Source organism: Arachis duranensis, chromosome 7 (genome assembly GCF_000817695.3).
Source record: "Arachis duranensis cultivar V14167 chromosome 7, aradu.V14167.gnm2.J7QH, whole genome shotgun sequence".
Classification (NCBI taxonomy): Eukaryota; Viridiplantae; Streptophyta; class Magnoliopsida; order Fabales; family Fabaceae; genus Arachis; species Arachis duranensis.
The window spans coordinates 36,880,941-36,896,512 of record NC_029778.3 but is presented as its reverse complement, the minus strand read 5'-3'; the positions used below and the strand labels follow the sequence as shown (position 1 = coordinate 36,896,512).

Sequence of the window (15,572 nt, the reverse complement as noted above, 5' to 3'; positions counted from 1 at the left end):
TCTCACCTTGTCTGTGGTATTCCGAGTAGGATTCCGGTAATGAATGACTGTGACGTGCTTCAAACTTTAACCTGCTGGGTGTTAGTGACAGACGCAAAAGAGGGATTCTATTCCAGTAGGAGTGGGAACCAATCGGTGATTAGCCGTACTGTGACAGAGTGCGTGCATTAGTTTTCACTGTGGGGATGGGATGTAGCCATTAGCCATGGGTGATGCCTCCAGACTGGTTAGCTGTGCGAGTGACAGCCACACAGGGTATTTCCCCGAGAGGAAGAAAGTAGCCACAGTTGATGGTGAACCCCTATACAAAGCTTGCCATGGAAGGGAGTAAGAAGGATTAAGTAGAAGCAGTGGGAGAGCAGGCGTGCTTGGGCTCTACAGCATCTCCACCCGCTTATCTGAAATTCCTACCAATGAATCTGCATAAGTCTTCTATCCCTTTTTATTATTCCTTTTTATTATTAATTATTCTAAAAGATCATAAAACCAATTTAATCTGCCTGACTGAGATTTGCAACACTACAAGAAAAAAGCCCTGTCGGTACCCTTTTTTCTTGCCACGCTTTGAAAGCGTACCCAAAAGTGGTCTATGGGCACGCTTTTGTGAGGGTGGCCACTGATTTGTGATTTGGGCACGCTTTTTTTTGCCACACTTAAAAAGCGTGGCCATAGAGGAAAATCGGCACGCTTTTCAGAGGGTGCCCAATAACTTGAAATTTGGCCACGCTCTTTTATTGGCACGCTTGAAAAGCGTGGCGATAGAGGGAAATCGGCACGCTTTTACAAGGGTGGCCAATGACTTGAAATTTTGCCACGCTTTTTTACTGCCACGCTTAAAAAGCTTGGCCATATCAAGAAACCGGCACGCTTAAAAAGCGTGACTAATTTGTGTTTCAATTGTCCATGAGCACCCTAAAAAAAACGTACCCATAGTTCCCTCCCCCCAAAATTTTGTTTCCCACACTTAGCTTTTTTTTCGTTAGTTTACCCTGAAACAACATCACATTAGTTCACATACATTACCCTCAATCAAAAGTAACCCACTCACAAAAAGAAAACCCTAAAAGCTAAGTAACCCGCGCCGTCCTCCAACAAATCTCCATGACCGTTCATCGTTCATCGCTCATCGCCGTCGTCTTCATCCTCAATCAACATCTCCGTGACCTTCTCAGCCATGCCTTAGTTACCCGCGCCGTTCTCAGCCATCCGTGACCGAAAATCGTTGATCGCCTTCATCGCACCATGACCGTTGATCACCTTCATCGCCGTCATCCTCATCTGTGTAAGCGAATGACCGTCGCACCCATGCCGTTCGTGTAACCCTCGCACCCGACCGTCGAACCCTATTGCTGTTTCTCAACCATCGCCATTCAATGCAACCCTCGTTGGCCCTCTGTCTCTGTGTCACCATCAACGCAACCCTCGTTGGCCCTCCCTCAACGCAGCGGTCTCTGTCTCTCGCAAACCCTGGTAAGTCTTTCTTCCCATTTTGGACCGCTGTCTCCATGCTCCTCTGTGTTCTCTGTCTCTGTGTTCCTCTGTGTTCTCTGGCAAACCCTGGTAACCCTGGTTTGCAAAAAGCCTTGTTATTAGTGTGTGTTAAGCTAAATACTATTTTAACCGATTTGTGTTATTTGTTTTTGTAAAATTGTTCTAGGATCAAGTACTTCCTGTGGACCTGAAAGGAGAAAGTTTCTCTGGTCTTTTAGGAACTCATTACAGGTATTCCTCCCCCTTTCTCTCTCTCTCTCTATCTCTCACACACAACACACACTCACTCTCTGTTCACTGACTACATGTATTTTGTTTTCAATATAGTGAGAAAATGAGTCTCTTTCTGAAAAGCAAAAGCCCAAACCAATTTCTGGAGTAACTATTTTGATATAGCATTATGTTTACGTTAAAGCTTTTTAACATTGCAGCAGTGTGGTTAAGTAGAAGCATTTTGGTTCAGTATACTCTAGCTCTTAAAATCTTTCCTCTGTAAATACTTGGGAACTTAATCTTGTAGTATCACAGATTTCTTGTTGTGAAGATGAATTGACATTTCTCAATAGGTATTTCAAACACTTTCCCAGATCTCTGAAAGCAGTTACAATAGCTGGCTGCATTACTTTTAGAAACCAAGAACTTTGTTAACTAGAGTCTATACTTTGAACAGGCTAGGTTTCTGGAGAAAAGCAGTCCTTTTATACTGGGCTGGTGTGTTGCTTAGAGTTTTAGTCAAAGCTTACTTATATTTATTCAGGTTCAATTCCGCAGCTCAACAGAATAGGATTCTTGAAGGCCATGTATTTGTCAGGAAACAAATTCTCTGGGAATATTCCCACAGATTATTTTCAGAGAATGAGGTCTCTGAAGAAATTGTGGCTTTCTAACAACGAATTCACAGGTCAAATCCCAGCATCATTAGCCGAGATCCCTCAGCTTGTTGAGTTGCATCTGGAGAATAATCAGTTTAGTGGAAACATCCTAAATCTTGCGAATCCTTCATTGGTGGACCTCGATTTGTCATATAACAAATTGGAAGGTGAAGTTCCACAGGCTCTGTCGAAGTTCGATGAGAGTTCTTTCGCAGGAAATGATGGTATTTGTGGCAAAAAGATTGGGAAGCCATGTGAGAAGCTTCCAGAAGAGACGGTTATTCCCCTGCCTGTGACGAATGGGAGCTGGAACAACAAACTGCAGATTGCTGGCTTTGCCTTAACGAGCTTGTTGCTTGTGGCGCTTATTGTTTTCTTCATTGTCCGGTCGAAGCGGAATAAGGACAATGAGGAGTTTGGCAGGTTTGGAAACAACGGTAGTATTGCTGGAGAGTCCGTGGAGGTTCAGGTGAGTCAGCCGGTGAAAAGAGAAGGGGTACCAGCTGTGACGACGGTAGTTAGCAGAAAAGGATCAAGTAAGAGGGGATCTTGTCATGGAGGAAGCAAGGGGGTAGGGGAGCTTGTGGTTGTGAATGATGAGAAGGGGGTTTTTGGGTTGTCAGATTTGATGAAGGCGGCGGCGGAAGTGCTAGGAAATGGTGGGCTTGGGTCTTGTTATAAGGCTGTGATGTCTAATGGGGTGGCGGTGGTGGTGAAGAGGACAAGGGAGATGAATGCGTTGGAGAAAAAAAGTTTTGATACTGAGATTTGTAGGCTTGGGAGGCTAAAACATTTGAATATCTTGAATATCTTCAAGAATCCTATTCTCTTAATCATTACTCCATCTGTAAATATAAGTAAGCTTTGACTAAAACACATTTGAAAATGGTTCAGACTGAATTTATATTTGAATATTTTCTTTTCCCTAACTCAATTAAATTCTTAGCAAACATATTAGGTGTTGTAATAGGGGGTATAAGTGGAAAAGGATATAATGGTGCATTTCCTGTTTTATACCCACCATTTCTTGTTTCCCGATATTCTCTTTCTCCTTTTTTGTTGTTGTCTTGTGTGTGTGCGCGTTTTCTTCTTATTCTTCTTATTATTCTGTTTTATTTTATTTTATTGGGCCGGCTGTGCCATAGTTTAGCTTCAGCTAGTGATTTCCATTGATCACCTTGTGCTTTAAATTAGATTTTCCATTTTACCACAAGCTTCTGCATATCTTTTTCTAAGTATCTTGACATGCTTCTTTTCCAGGTTTGTTGCATCAGCCCTTCAATTGGTGTGGAAGTTCCATTAGTAAATGATTTAGGATATACAAAGGAGATATGTGCGCTGCCTATAGGTATTTATCCATTTCCAATCATTTACTCACCTTACTTTTCCAGTACATAATGTTTTAGAGAATGTTTCAGATGGTGCACTTTTGATCCTTTTTTTGAATTAGTATCGGTCTTTTACAACCTTATTTATGTTTGCAGATATCAGAAGTGGTAAATAGTATGAAGGACTTGATAGATTACAGCAGAGAGACAGGGACTGGACCCATGGGTAAGCTTATATGCATTTTACTAGTTCATTGCTCTCTTGTATGTGCAGATATTGACGTATCAATCAAATTATACCATTGAGAATCTTAGTGCATTTACATCATATTCCTCCTTTTAAATAAGTTTAAAGTTGTTTTAATGCCACGAATTGCAAAAAAGGTGCGCACATCAAATGGAATCAATTATAGCATAGTTATTAATAAAATTAAATTATACTTTTATATATTAATAAAATTATACTGTTATTTATCCCTAGTTATAGCTTCCTGAAAGTGCAAATTCTGTTAAAATGGATATTGAAGAGACTTTCTCGGCTATCTATCATCTCAGTTTATTTAGTATATCTTAGCTTTTTCTATTTGATGGAAAATAATATGCTTCTCCTTCAAGGATTTTTTTTTTGTTCAAGAACATTTTCAGGCTTGTTTCTTATATATTGTTGTATTTATCTTGTTAAATAATAAGCAAGCTCAGATATACTGTTTATGTTTGTAGTTTCAGAATATTTAATTGTTCTGAATTTTATATTTTTAGTTGCCCCTACTGCATAAAGATCTTTTTGCATCTGGATTACGCAAGAGATCCAGCGTTCTTCTGTACGATCCTCTTGGAACTGGCAGAGTAAGTTGCTGAGTACCTATTAATGACAATATTAAACCTGCCTTTTATTGTTTTTTCCCCTTACTGAAGATTTCTGACTCCATTTTGTTTTCAATTATTTTTATTGCATTTCAGACATTATTAGCAAAAGTTGTTGCTACTGAATGTGTTAACTTGATATTGGGATAATAACAAGTTCAAATGGAAGCATGCTTGGTCAGATGTGAGCATCAGGAATGTAACTAAGGATCTTTTTACAATTTTGGGAAAAGAAAGTAAGTTAAATATGTTGATAGTTTTCTGGTGTTTGAAGTATTTTCTTTTTGAAGTTTTGTTGTTTAGAAATGTTACTTAAGAAATTCTTTTGTTATATTGCTATGTGAGAATTGAAATTCTACTATGTATGAAGTCGGGTTTACTAATTCTGTTCTTTTGCTGTTGTTGTGGCCTGTTATTTCTCTCATGGTGACTGATTTTTATTATTTGAACAAGCATTTGGTTGCTCATTTTTGTTGAAACCTTTTCACTAGTTAACTACTTTATTTTTTGGGTTACACTCACTATCTAACCTAAAGTCAAAATTAGTAATCAGAAAATAATAGAATAATACACCCATTTAATCTGATTTCAGTCTTGTTATCAAAGATCACAGTCTTTTGTAGCTCAAATGTGTGCAGATTTTAGAATTAATTTTTTTTGTTTAAGCTGATTATAATGATCATGATCATTGACACTGCTCCACGCTAATGCTACCTCTTCATTTCCAATTTTTTAACCCCTTTAACTTGTTACGATCAAGGCTGTTGTCCAAACTGTGTTGATTTAAGTCTATTTATTTGCTTGGTTGAAAACATTTATTTAAGTCTATTTATTTAAGTCTATTTATTTAACTTGAAAACTGTGTTTGTTTGCTTGAACTGAATCTTGTGTTTGCTTGGTTGCTGCTGAATCTTATTAGTATTGATTTAAGTCTATTTATTTTTATTACAGGCTTTTAATAGTTGTGTTTTCGCTGCTGTTGCCGCTGCCACCTCTCTTGGTTTGCTTCTGCTGTGGTACTGCTGTTGGCTGTTGCTGCTAGGGTACGGATTTAGTTTCTGCGGTGCTAGTTGACTACTATCTTTATTTTAGTATAATTTTAAAAATTCCGACACCTTTTGGAGAGGCAACTACGCGAATGTGATCGTGGTTATTTATGCCCTAACCTCGTATATCTTATTATACTTTTTATAACTTACTTGTTTTGTAATACAACCTCTATCATTAGAGGTCATGTGATCGTATAATTTGTTATTCATGTTATGTATACTACTTAATTTGTTATTCATGTTATGTATAACCTTTCTCGAGGCGGTCACTTCAAGGCTTTCTTTAAGAATTGCTAAAACTCAATTTTGTTTGATATTTTTTGTTAGTTATTTTTAAAGTATTTTGGAGGTTGGGAAAACATTGTCTCTTATTAGTTACATAGGAAGCTAGATTTTCAGTTAGTGAGACTATCGTTAATTAAGGACTTTAGAATAGAAACTTAGCTATCTATTTGAAATACATAGGTTTTCGATGGATGTCTCCAAAGATTGGATGGATACGCCCCGTCATTTGAAAGAATATCAACTTGGTGTAGAAAGGTTTTTACATTTTGCTTTTTCATCAGCGGGAATTCCTCAAGGAGAAGAAATTCAATGCCCATGTAGAAAGTGCTGTAATAGACTTTGGCTAAAGAGAGATGACGTGTATAACCATTTAATATGCCACGGATTTGTAGAAGGTTATAGGCGGTGGTTTAATCATGGAGAATCCTTTGTTGCTATGGATGTTGACAATGACACGGATGGTGAATATAACTGTAATGATAACATTGATGAGCTGTTACGTGATAGATTCAGAGATACTACACAATTTGATGGACAAAATACAGGGCCCAACAAAAGTGCAAAGGAATTTTATAAATTGGTGGATGAGGCAAGCCAAGAACTATACCCCGGGTGTAAAGGATTCACAAGATTATCTTTTACTATTCGTCTTTACCTGTTAAAATGCTTGCATGGTTGGAGTAACGCGTCGTTCACTTCTCTCTTGGAATTATTAAAAGAAGGAATGCCACATTTGAATATCCCTAATTCGTTTGATAAAACCAAGAATATGATAAAGAATCTGGGTCTTGACTACCAAAAGATCGATGCATGTCCTAATGACTGCATGTTGTATCGAAACGGGCATGAGAATGATGTATCATGCCATGTCTGTGGATCATCCCGTTATGTTGAGCATCCTGTTGTGGAAGAGGATGATGTAACCTCATCAAAAAAGTCTCGTAAAGTTGCTGCGAAAACTCTAAGGCATTTCCCTTTGATTCCCAGACTTCAAAGACTTTTCATGTGCACAAGGACGGTTGAAGCTATGTCTTGGCATCATAATGAGCGTGTTAAAAATGGATCATTAAGGCATCCTGCTGATGGTGAATCATGGAAAGCATTTGACAGTCGACATGAAGATTTTGCGATGGATCCTCGTAATGTGAGACTAGGCTTAGCAAGCGACGGGTTCAATCCGTTTCGAACTTTGAGCAGCACACATAGTACATGGCCTGTTGTTCTGATGGTGTACAATCTACCCCCTTGGATGAGCATGAAGCCTGATTATTTTATGCTCTCTTTACTCATTCCTGGGCCACAATCACCAGGAAATGACATTGATGTCTTTCTTCAACCGCTTATTGAAGAATTAAAAGAACTGTGGGAGTCAGGTGTAGAAACATATTACTCTTCAAAAAACAAAACATTCAACATGAGAGCATGTCTTTTATGGACAATTAATGACTTCCCTGCATATGCTATGTTATCTGGCTGGAGTACAAAGGGAAAACTGGCTTGTCCGTGTTGTAATGATGAGACTTCTTCTATCTATTTGAAACATAGTCACAAGACTGTTTATATGGATCATCGAAGATTTTTACCCAAGAATCACCCGTGGAGGCATAATAAAAGATCTTTCGATGGAAAAACTGAACTTAGGTCTCCACCCCAGTTGTTAGAGGGAACAACTGTATATGACATATTGCAAGAGGTGGATAACTCTTTCGGGAAGAAGCAAAAGAGATCAAAGAATGGGCTATCAAACTGGAAAAAGCGGTCAATATTTTTTGAATTACCATATTGGAAGTACAACATGTTTAGACATAACCTTGATGTCATGCACATAGAGAAGAACATAGTTGATAGCATAATAGGAACTCTATTGGATATTCCCGGAAAGACAAAAGATCATGCAGCTGCTCGTTTTGACCTTAAAGACATGGGTATCAGGAAAAACCTTCAGCCGAAAGATACGAAGGATGGAAAAAAAACGAAGTTAGCAAAGGCATGCTTCTCAATGACTCCAGCAGAGAAAACAATCTTTTGTGGTGTGATAAAAGGGGCAAAATTACCAGACGGAAGTGCTTCGAACATCTCTCGATGTGTGCAACAAACAGAAAAGAAGATTTCCGGTTACAAGACCCATGATGCTCATTTCATGTTACATTACTTGTTGCAAGTACCAATCAAGAGCATACTTCCTGACCATGTTGCCATCGCTCTAGTTCGATTATGCTCATTTTTTCGCCGGGTATGTCAGAAGGTAATTAGCCTAGCTGAGGTGGCAAACTTAGAAGCAGAGATTGCTGAGACATTATGCCAACTTGAGAGGATTTTTCCTCCAAGCTTTTTTGACATAATGGTGCACTTGCCTATTCATGTGGCAAATGAAGTGAGGTTAGGTGGTCCAGTTCAATATTGTTGGATGTACCCTGTTGAACGGTATATGTGCACACTAAAATCGTATGTTCGTAACAGAAGTCGTCCAAAGGGGTCCATTGCTGAAGGATATTTGGCTAATGAGTGTATAAACTTTTGCTCAAGATATTTGCATGAGGATGTTCAGACAAGATTCAATAGAGTCCCTCGAAACAACGATGAGTGTGTTTCAGATGAGATGCAAACTCCCAGTTTGTTTCCAAACAAAGGATGTCCCTTGGGTGGAAAAATGGGAAATGTGTTCATCTTAGATGAAAAATCAGAAGCACAAGGGCATGCATACATCCTGAACAACTGTGATAGGATCGAAGTCTACATGAGGTATTTTGTCTGCTTTATTATCATCTGTTAGTTTGCAACTACAACATCGTACCTTACTAACAAATAATAATATTTGATATGTTCAGAGAGCATGAGAGTCAAGTTAATGATAGTAATCCACGCAGAACGAAGTGGGAGAAAGCCAAAGATCATAGTCAACAATTCTCAGAATGGTTTAAAGTTCGTGCCATGAAAAAAGATGTGCCTGATTGGGCAAAAGGGTTGGCTAGAGGTCCAAATAGAGTTGCGAAAAGATTTTCAGGTTTTGTTATCAATGGGTATAGGTTCCATACAAGGCACCGTGATGCGAGACGTAAAACCCAAAATAGTGGTGTCACATTAGAAGCATTGACTCCTAGTTTTGCTAGTGTGAAAGATAAGAACCCAATTGAAGCAAAAGTAACCTACTATGGTAGAATAGTTGATATGTTTGAGTTAGATTATTATGGCCAATTTAAAGTAGTCCTATTTAAGTGTGAGTGGTATACAGTTGCAAAAGACCACTTTGGTCTCTCATATGTGTATTTCAATAAAAAATGCTACCAAGAAGAACCATTTGTGTTAGCATCTCAAGTAAACCAATGCTTTTATGTACAAGACCCATATGTGAGTGACAAACACTATGTTATGAAAACAATTCCGAGAGATTTATTTAGAATAAGTGACGACCTTGAGTCTGATTCCCCCACAATATATGCAAGGGAGCCATGTGAGCCTGAAATAATTCCAAGTCTTCCAAATGATAATGGCGAAGTTGATCTAGTGAGGAATGATCTACGAGCTACCATCATAGATATGGCTCCAAACATGTTTGCCAAGCAACGTTGTGAGGAAAACGAGGAAAGTGAATATGATGAGTACATGGAGGATGTTAATTCCGATTCATCTTGACATGTGTTTATCCTTGCATTTTTTTGGTAGTATTCTAAATGAATTACTTTTGTTGGTTGTTTTGCTTATTTAGTTACTTGCTTGTGCTGATTATGTTTATTTAATTAATAGAATTACATTTTTTCTTCTCATTTCTTTTGTGCAGGATGGAGAAAGGGGAGATTACTAAAAGAAAAAGAATAATTACCTTAGGTCAAAAGAACATGAAACAGAAAAGTCCAAAAAAAATAATTCTTTTGAGGTGATGCAAGTTAAGTCAAGTGCTGAATTGCTACAACTATATAATATCAAGAGAGAGAAGATCATGGCTGAAAATAATAAAGCTAGGTTGCAAGCTCAAGGCCCAAAAGATCCAACAAGAAAACAACCCATCACAATAGTGGAAGATGCATTTGAAGAGCAAACTGGGGCTCCGAAGAAGAAAAAGAAGGTCCAACCAAACTCACTATTTCAAGAATGCGAGGGTATTGGGAATAATTCAAAGGCTGTTGAAAAGAACCCCCAAAGTGGGAATGAGGCAATGTTTCAACCTGAAAAGAACTCGAAAACTGGGAATAAAAAAACTGTTCAAGATGATACAATGGATGAAGATGATGCAAGTTCTAATGAGGAGGGAGAAGATACAAGTGGGCTGAGCATAGAATCAAACAAAAAGGGAATGAGTATTGACATGTATTTTAAGGTGCATGGGATTAATTTCGAAGACGAGGAAGATGAGGAAGATGAGGAAGATGAGGAAGATGCTGCAAATATTGAGGGTAGTGGAGGACAAGCTAGTAATGAAGGTAGTTTTTCTTATCTCCCTTATTGCCTAATTATAGCTTATATTACTTTTCAATTAGTTTGAGTAAAAATTCTGCTATTCTAATTGGACTTAGGCACTAAAAAAAAAACTCGTGGCAAGACTTTATGCAAAAAACTTCATGCCACTGATTTTAATGATCGACGGGAGGTGGAGTTTTTACAAGGGCAGCCTATTGGTCCAACCAAGGAGGTCGTAGCTAACCTAGGCCAATTTTTGGGTTCAACAGTTAGAAATCCCCGTTTTGTGACTTTGCTATACACTAGTTGGCATGGAGTTCCTGATAATATCAAGGAGGGCATGTGGGAATACGCCAATGTATGTAAATATGCCTTTATGGATAATTTATTTATTTATTTATTTGTTATGTTGTGTGTGCTAACCTTTGGCATTCTAATGTATGTGTTGCATAGCAAAAGTTTATTCTTCCAATAAGTTCAAAGCCGTGGGTCATGCGGGGATTTTGTCGTGCATGGAAAAAATACAAGGGTGAAATTAAAAAAGAACATTTCTTAAAGTACAACACGAAGAAAGAAATGATAAAGAACCGGCCATTAGAGATTCCTGAATTTCAGTTTCGCAAGCTAATTCGGTATTGGAGTCTTCCTGCTATCAAGGTAATGCTATGTCTTCTATTTCTTTTAGCTATCCTTGATTTTTTTTTGTGATTAGACTTGCTATTTCAAAAAAAGGTGATGTGATTTTCAAAGAGAAAGAAACTGTGTCCGTTAAGAATAATCTCTCTTTTTCATGTTTATATTTAGGCTATGTCTGTTAAGAATACTGAAAATAGGTCAAAGCAAACATGTCCACACCGAATGGGTTCCACAAATTTTGCAATAGTGCGCAAGCAGCTGGTAACAAAAATTATTTTTTTGTGATTTCTCCTTTATATCCATGTTATATTGTCTACTTAGTATGCTTCATATAAAATTTTCTCTTCATACTCCAGCGTGACTCTAAAGAGAACAACGAAGAGCCATCAAGGGCTGAAGTTTTCACAGCAACACGCACAAGTAAAAGTGGAAAAGAAATTGATGCTAAAACACAAACAACAATTGTGAGTTATTTTGTATTTCTATTTGGATTTGTACAATTTTAATGCTAGATAGATTTGTATTTATATTAAGTTAATGTGATTTTGTATTTCTTTCTGGTTACTTTTGGTAGAATGAACTTCAAAGCCGCATAGAGGCAGGGGAAAATCATGAGGATGCATTTGTAGCAGTGCTAGGAAAGGACCAACCAGGTCGACTCCGTTGTTATGGGACTTCAATTACAAAAAGCTCTCTTAGAAAGGATGAGGAGATTCGCCAAGTGAAGGTTGAATATAATGATAAGGTGCATTCACTAGAAAAGAAGATGGACGGTGTTTGTGGTCTATTAAAGGTGATGTTGCACCAACTCAATCCTGGAATGAGTGAGGAAGAGGTGGCAGCCTTAGTGCAAGCAGCCCAAAATTCTCCTTTGGATGCCTCAAGTAGTAGACCAAGAAATACTCCCCACTCCTCCGAAGCAACTCACATTCCACCGTCTGATAATGTAAGTAACTGTCCTAGCCATGTATTATTGTCATTCCCTTGATTTAGATTATAGAATTTCGTTTTTCATGTTGAATTTATGTTGCTAGCTGAATTGAGAATTGAGAATTGAGAAGTGGCTGAATTGAGAATTGAGAATTACTGATTATTGTTGATTGAGAATTTATGTTGCTGGCTGAATTGAGAATTGAGAATTGAGAATTTTTTATTATTGTTGATTGAGAATTTCTGTTGCTGGCTGAATTGAGAATTGAGAATTCCTGATTATTGTTGATTGAGAATTTATGTTGCTGGCTGAATTGAGAATTGAGAATTGAGAATTGTTGATTATTGTTGATTGAGAATTTATGTTGCTGGCTGAATTGAGAATTCAGAATTGAGAATTGAGAATTGTTGATTATTGTTGATTGAGAATTTATGTTGCTGGCTGAATTGAGAATTGAGAATTGAGAATTATTGATTTTTGTTGATTGAGAATTTATACTAGCTGAATTGAGAATTGAGAACTATTGATTCTTGTTGATTGAGATATTATGTTGCTGGCTGAGGTAGTGTAGCATTAACTAGGTAAAAGGAATATGAATTTTAGTTACAGATGGGTTGCTTACCATTCAGCTAAACCAATTGCATGATAATGATGCACTTGTGAATTGTAGCATTCCTTTTAGTTTTTAATTACTTGTTACCTGTGAGTCAACTTTTTAATTCCTTTTAGTCAAAATTATAGCATTCCTTTTTACTCATGTAAATGTTTGTTCCTCTGCCCCAATAATTTGAAACTTGTGTAAACAGCTCCTTGAAACTTGTGTAAACAGCTCCTTTTGTGACCATGTATAGGGGACTATTTGCTTTTGTGTTTGATATGTGTTTTTTGTTCTAATGGCTGAATATGATTGTGGGACCTAATTAAAGTTGCTTTGCCATTTTCATGTTTAATCAATTTGGATTTGGAATTGGATTTGTTGGACTTAATTGAAGTCGCTTTTATAACATGTACTAACACAAGATTATTTAAAATTCTGCAGGGCAGTGATAAAAACAATGGAGCTCATAATGGATGATCACACTACTCATGAAATTTCATATTTTGTAACTAAGTATATAAAAGAAGTAGATATGTGACATTTGTTGGAATGGCAATTCTTATTTACTTGTTATGACTTTATTTTTTGGTACTTTGTCATCAAAACCTACTTTTATGGTGACAATTTTATATGTATGTTTTTTATGGGAAAGTTTATATTTGTTGGATTAGTTCAATATATATAATTTTATTTTGGTCTATAATTTTAAAATTATATATGAATTTTGCAAGAAATATTAGGAAGATAAATAAAAAAAAAATTCTGACCAAACTTATGGGCACGCTTAAAAAGGGTGGCTATTTCTTAATTTTTAGCTCAACAAGCACACTTAATAAGCGTGGCCATAACCTGGCAACCGGCACGCTTTAAAAGCGTACCCATATCCTCATCTACTGGCACGTTTTTTGACCGTACCCATATCTTCATACGTTTATCCTGTTGGCACGTTTAAAAAGTGTAGCCATATCTTCCGCTATCGGTACGCTTTTAAAGAGTACCCAAAGCACACATACTGGCACGTTTTAAAAGCGTGGCGATACGTGCATTTTTCGGTACGCTTTATAAGCGTACCTATAGGTTAAGACCTATGGCCACGCTTTTAAGCGTGGCAAGAAAAGAAAGCGTGCCGACAAAAAAAGCGTGCCAATAGATCCACAAAAGCGTGGCGATAGAGCAACCGGCACGCTGGCAGATGTGACCCTTTGAAAAGCGTACCGATAGCTCAAAAAGCGTGGCGAAAAGCTATCGGTACGCTTTTTTGCACTTTTCGGCACGCTTTTAAAGCGTGGCAAAAGGCTTATTTTCTTGTAGTGCAAGGTGACCATAGCTTGCTTCATACCAACAATCTCTGTGGATTCGACCTTTACTCACGTAAGGTTTATTACTTGGACGACCCAGTACACTTGCTGGTTAGTTGAACGGAGTTGTGAAAATAAACAATGTCATCAGAGTATACAAAAAAGAATAGTGATCACAATTTCGTCCACCAATGCCTCAGCGAGAAACCTCACGTCCTGCATCTGAAAACCACAAAATCCACATGGGTGAGAACCAAAGGTTCCCAGCATGGTAACAACTTCCACATATATAATATATAATAATAGAGGAAAGCCGAAGGCAATCCTAGAACTTCCTCCAGATAAAATCAAAGCTTATAAACAAGCTAAACCATAAAGGGCATCTGACTAAAGATTCTTCAGTCTAACTAATACTTTCCTTTCCAATTCTGTCAGACCTCCCAACCACCAACAGGAGTATAATATAGCAAACACAGTTATATCAGACAAGAAATATACAAATAGGAACAAATAAGGCATTTAGACAAATAGCAAGTAGTATACAGTCAAATAAGCAATCTCAATCAATTCACATAGTATGCATATAATGAATGCCTGTCTCTTATTTATCTAGTTGCTTGAGGACAAGCAACAGTTTAAGTTTGGTGTTGTGATGAGCGGATATTTTATACGCTTTTTGGGGGTAATTTCATGTAGATTTTAGCATGTTTTAATTATTTTTTAATAGAATTTTATTAGTTTTCAAGCAAAAATCATATTTCTGAACTTTACTGAGTTTGTGTATTTTTCTGTGATTTCAAGTATTTTTTGGCTGAAATTGAGGGAGCTGAGCAAAAATCTGATTTAGGCTAAAAAAGACTGCTGATGCTGTTGGATTCTGAGCTCGAAATCTGAGTTAGGCTGAAAAAGGACTGCTGATGCTGTTGGATCCTGACCTCCCTGCACTCGGAATGGATTTTCTGGAGCTACAGGAGTACAATTGACGCGCTCTCAATTGGGTTGGAAAGTAGACATCCAGGGCTTTCCAGAAATATATAATAGTCCATACTTTTCGTGAAGATAGACAACATAAACTGGCGTTCAACGCCAGTTTCATGCTGCTGTCTGGCGTCCAGCGCCAGAAACAGGTTACAAGTTGGAGTTCAGCGCCCAAAACACGTTACAACCTGGCGTTCAACTCCAGAAACAACCCAAGCACGTGAGAAGCTTTAGCCTCAGCCCCAGCACACACCAAGTGGGCCCTAGAAGTGGATTTCTGCACCAATTATCTTAGTTTACTCATATTCTGTAAACCTAGGTTACTAGTTTACTATTTAAACAACTTTTAGAGACTTATCTTGGACCTGATGACATTTTCAGATCTGAATCCTTTACACTTTGACGGCATGAGTCTCTAAACTCCATTGTTGGGGGTGAGGAGCTCTGCAGCGTCTCAATGAATTAATGCAATTGTTTCTATTTCATTCAAATGTGTGTATGTTCCTATCTAAGATGTTCATTCGCGCTTAATTGTGAAGGAGGTGATGATCCGTGACACTCCTCACCTTCCTCAATCCATGAACGTGTGCCTGACAACCACCTCCGTTCTACATCAGATTGAATGAGCATCTCTTAGCTTCCTTAATCAGAATCTTCGTGGTATAAGCTAGAATTGATGGCGGCCACTCTTGAGGATCCGGAAAGTCTAAATCTTGTCTGTGGTATTCCGAGTAGGATTCAAGGATTGAATGGCTGTGACGAGCTTCAAACTCGCGATTGCTGGGCGTGATGACAAACGCAAAAGGATCAATGGATCCTATTCCAACATGATCGAGAACCAACAGCT

The 15,572-nt window shown here is 37.8% G+C and overlaps 1 protein-coding gene and 2 long non-coding RNA genes across 3 annotated transcripts; all 3 read left to right on the top strand.

Annotated features, from left to right (window-relative positions):
* The first annotated feature begins 1,035 nt into the window (after positions 1-1,035).
* LOC127740724 (uncharacterized) lies at positions 1,036-2,544 on the top strand. Its single transcript, XR_008001578.1, has 3 exons — positions 1,036-1,470; positions 1,658-1,722; positions 2,249-2,544. It is a non-coding gene; the product is annotated as an uncharacterized LOC127740724 (long non-coding RNA).
* Positions 2,545-2,560: 16 nt separating this feature from the next.
* Positions 2,561-3,231, top strand: LOC127740531 (pollen receptor-like kinase 3). The gene is made up of 2 exons (XM_052251561.1): positions 2,561-2,587; positions 2,689-3,231. The coding sequence occupies exons 1-2, from the start codon at positions 2,561-2,563 to the stop codon at positions 3,229-3,231; spliced, it is 570 nt and encodes a 189-aa protein (XP_052107521.1).
* A 386-nt stretch (positions 3,232-3,617) lies between these two features.
* LOC110273565 (uncharacterized) lies at positions 3,618-13,103 on the top strand. The gene is made up of 5 exons (XR_008001561.1): positions 3,618-3,711; positions 3,848-3,917; positions 4,451-4,537; positions 4,652-4,791; positions 12,891-13,103. It is a non-coding gene; the product is annotated as an uncharacterized LOC110273565 (long non-coding RNA).
* The last annotated feature ends 2,469 nt before the right edge of the window (positions 13,104-15,572 follow it).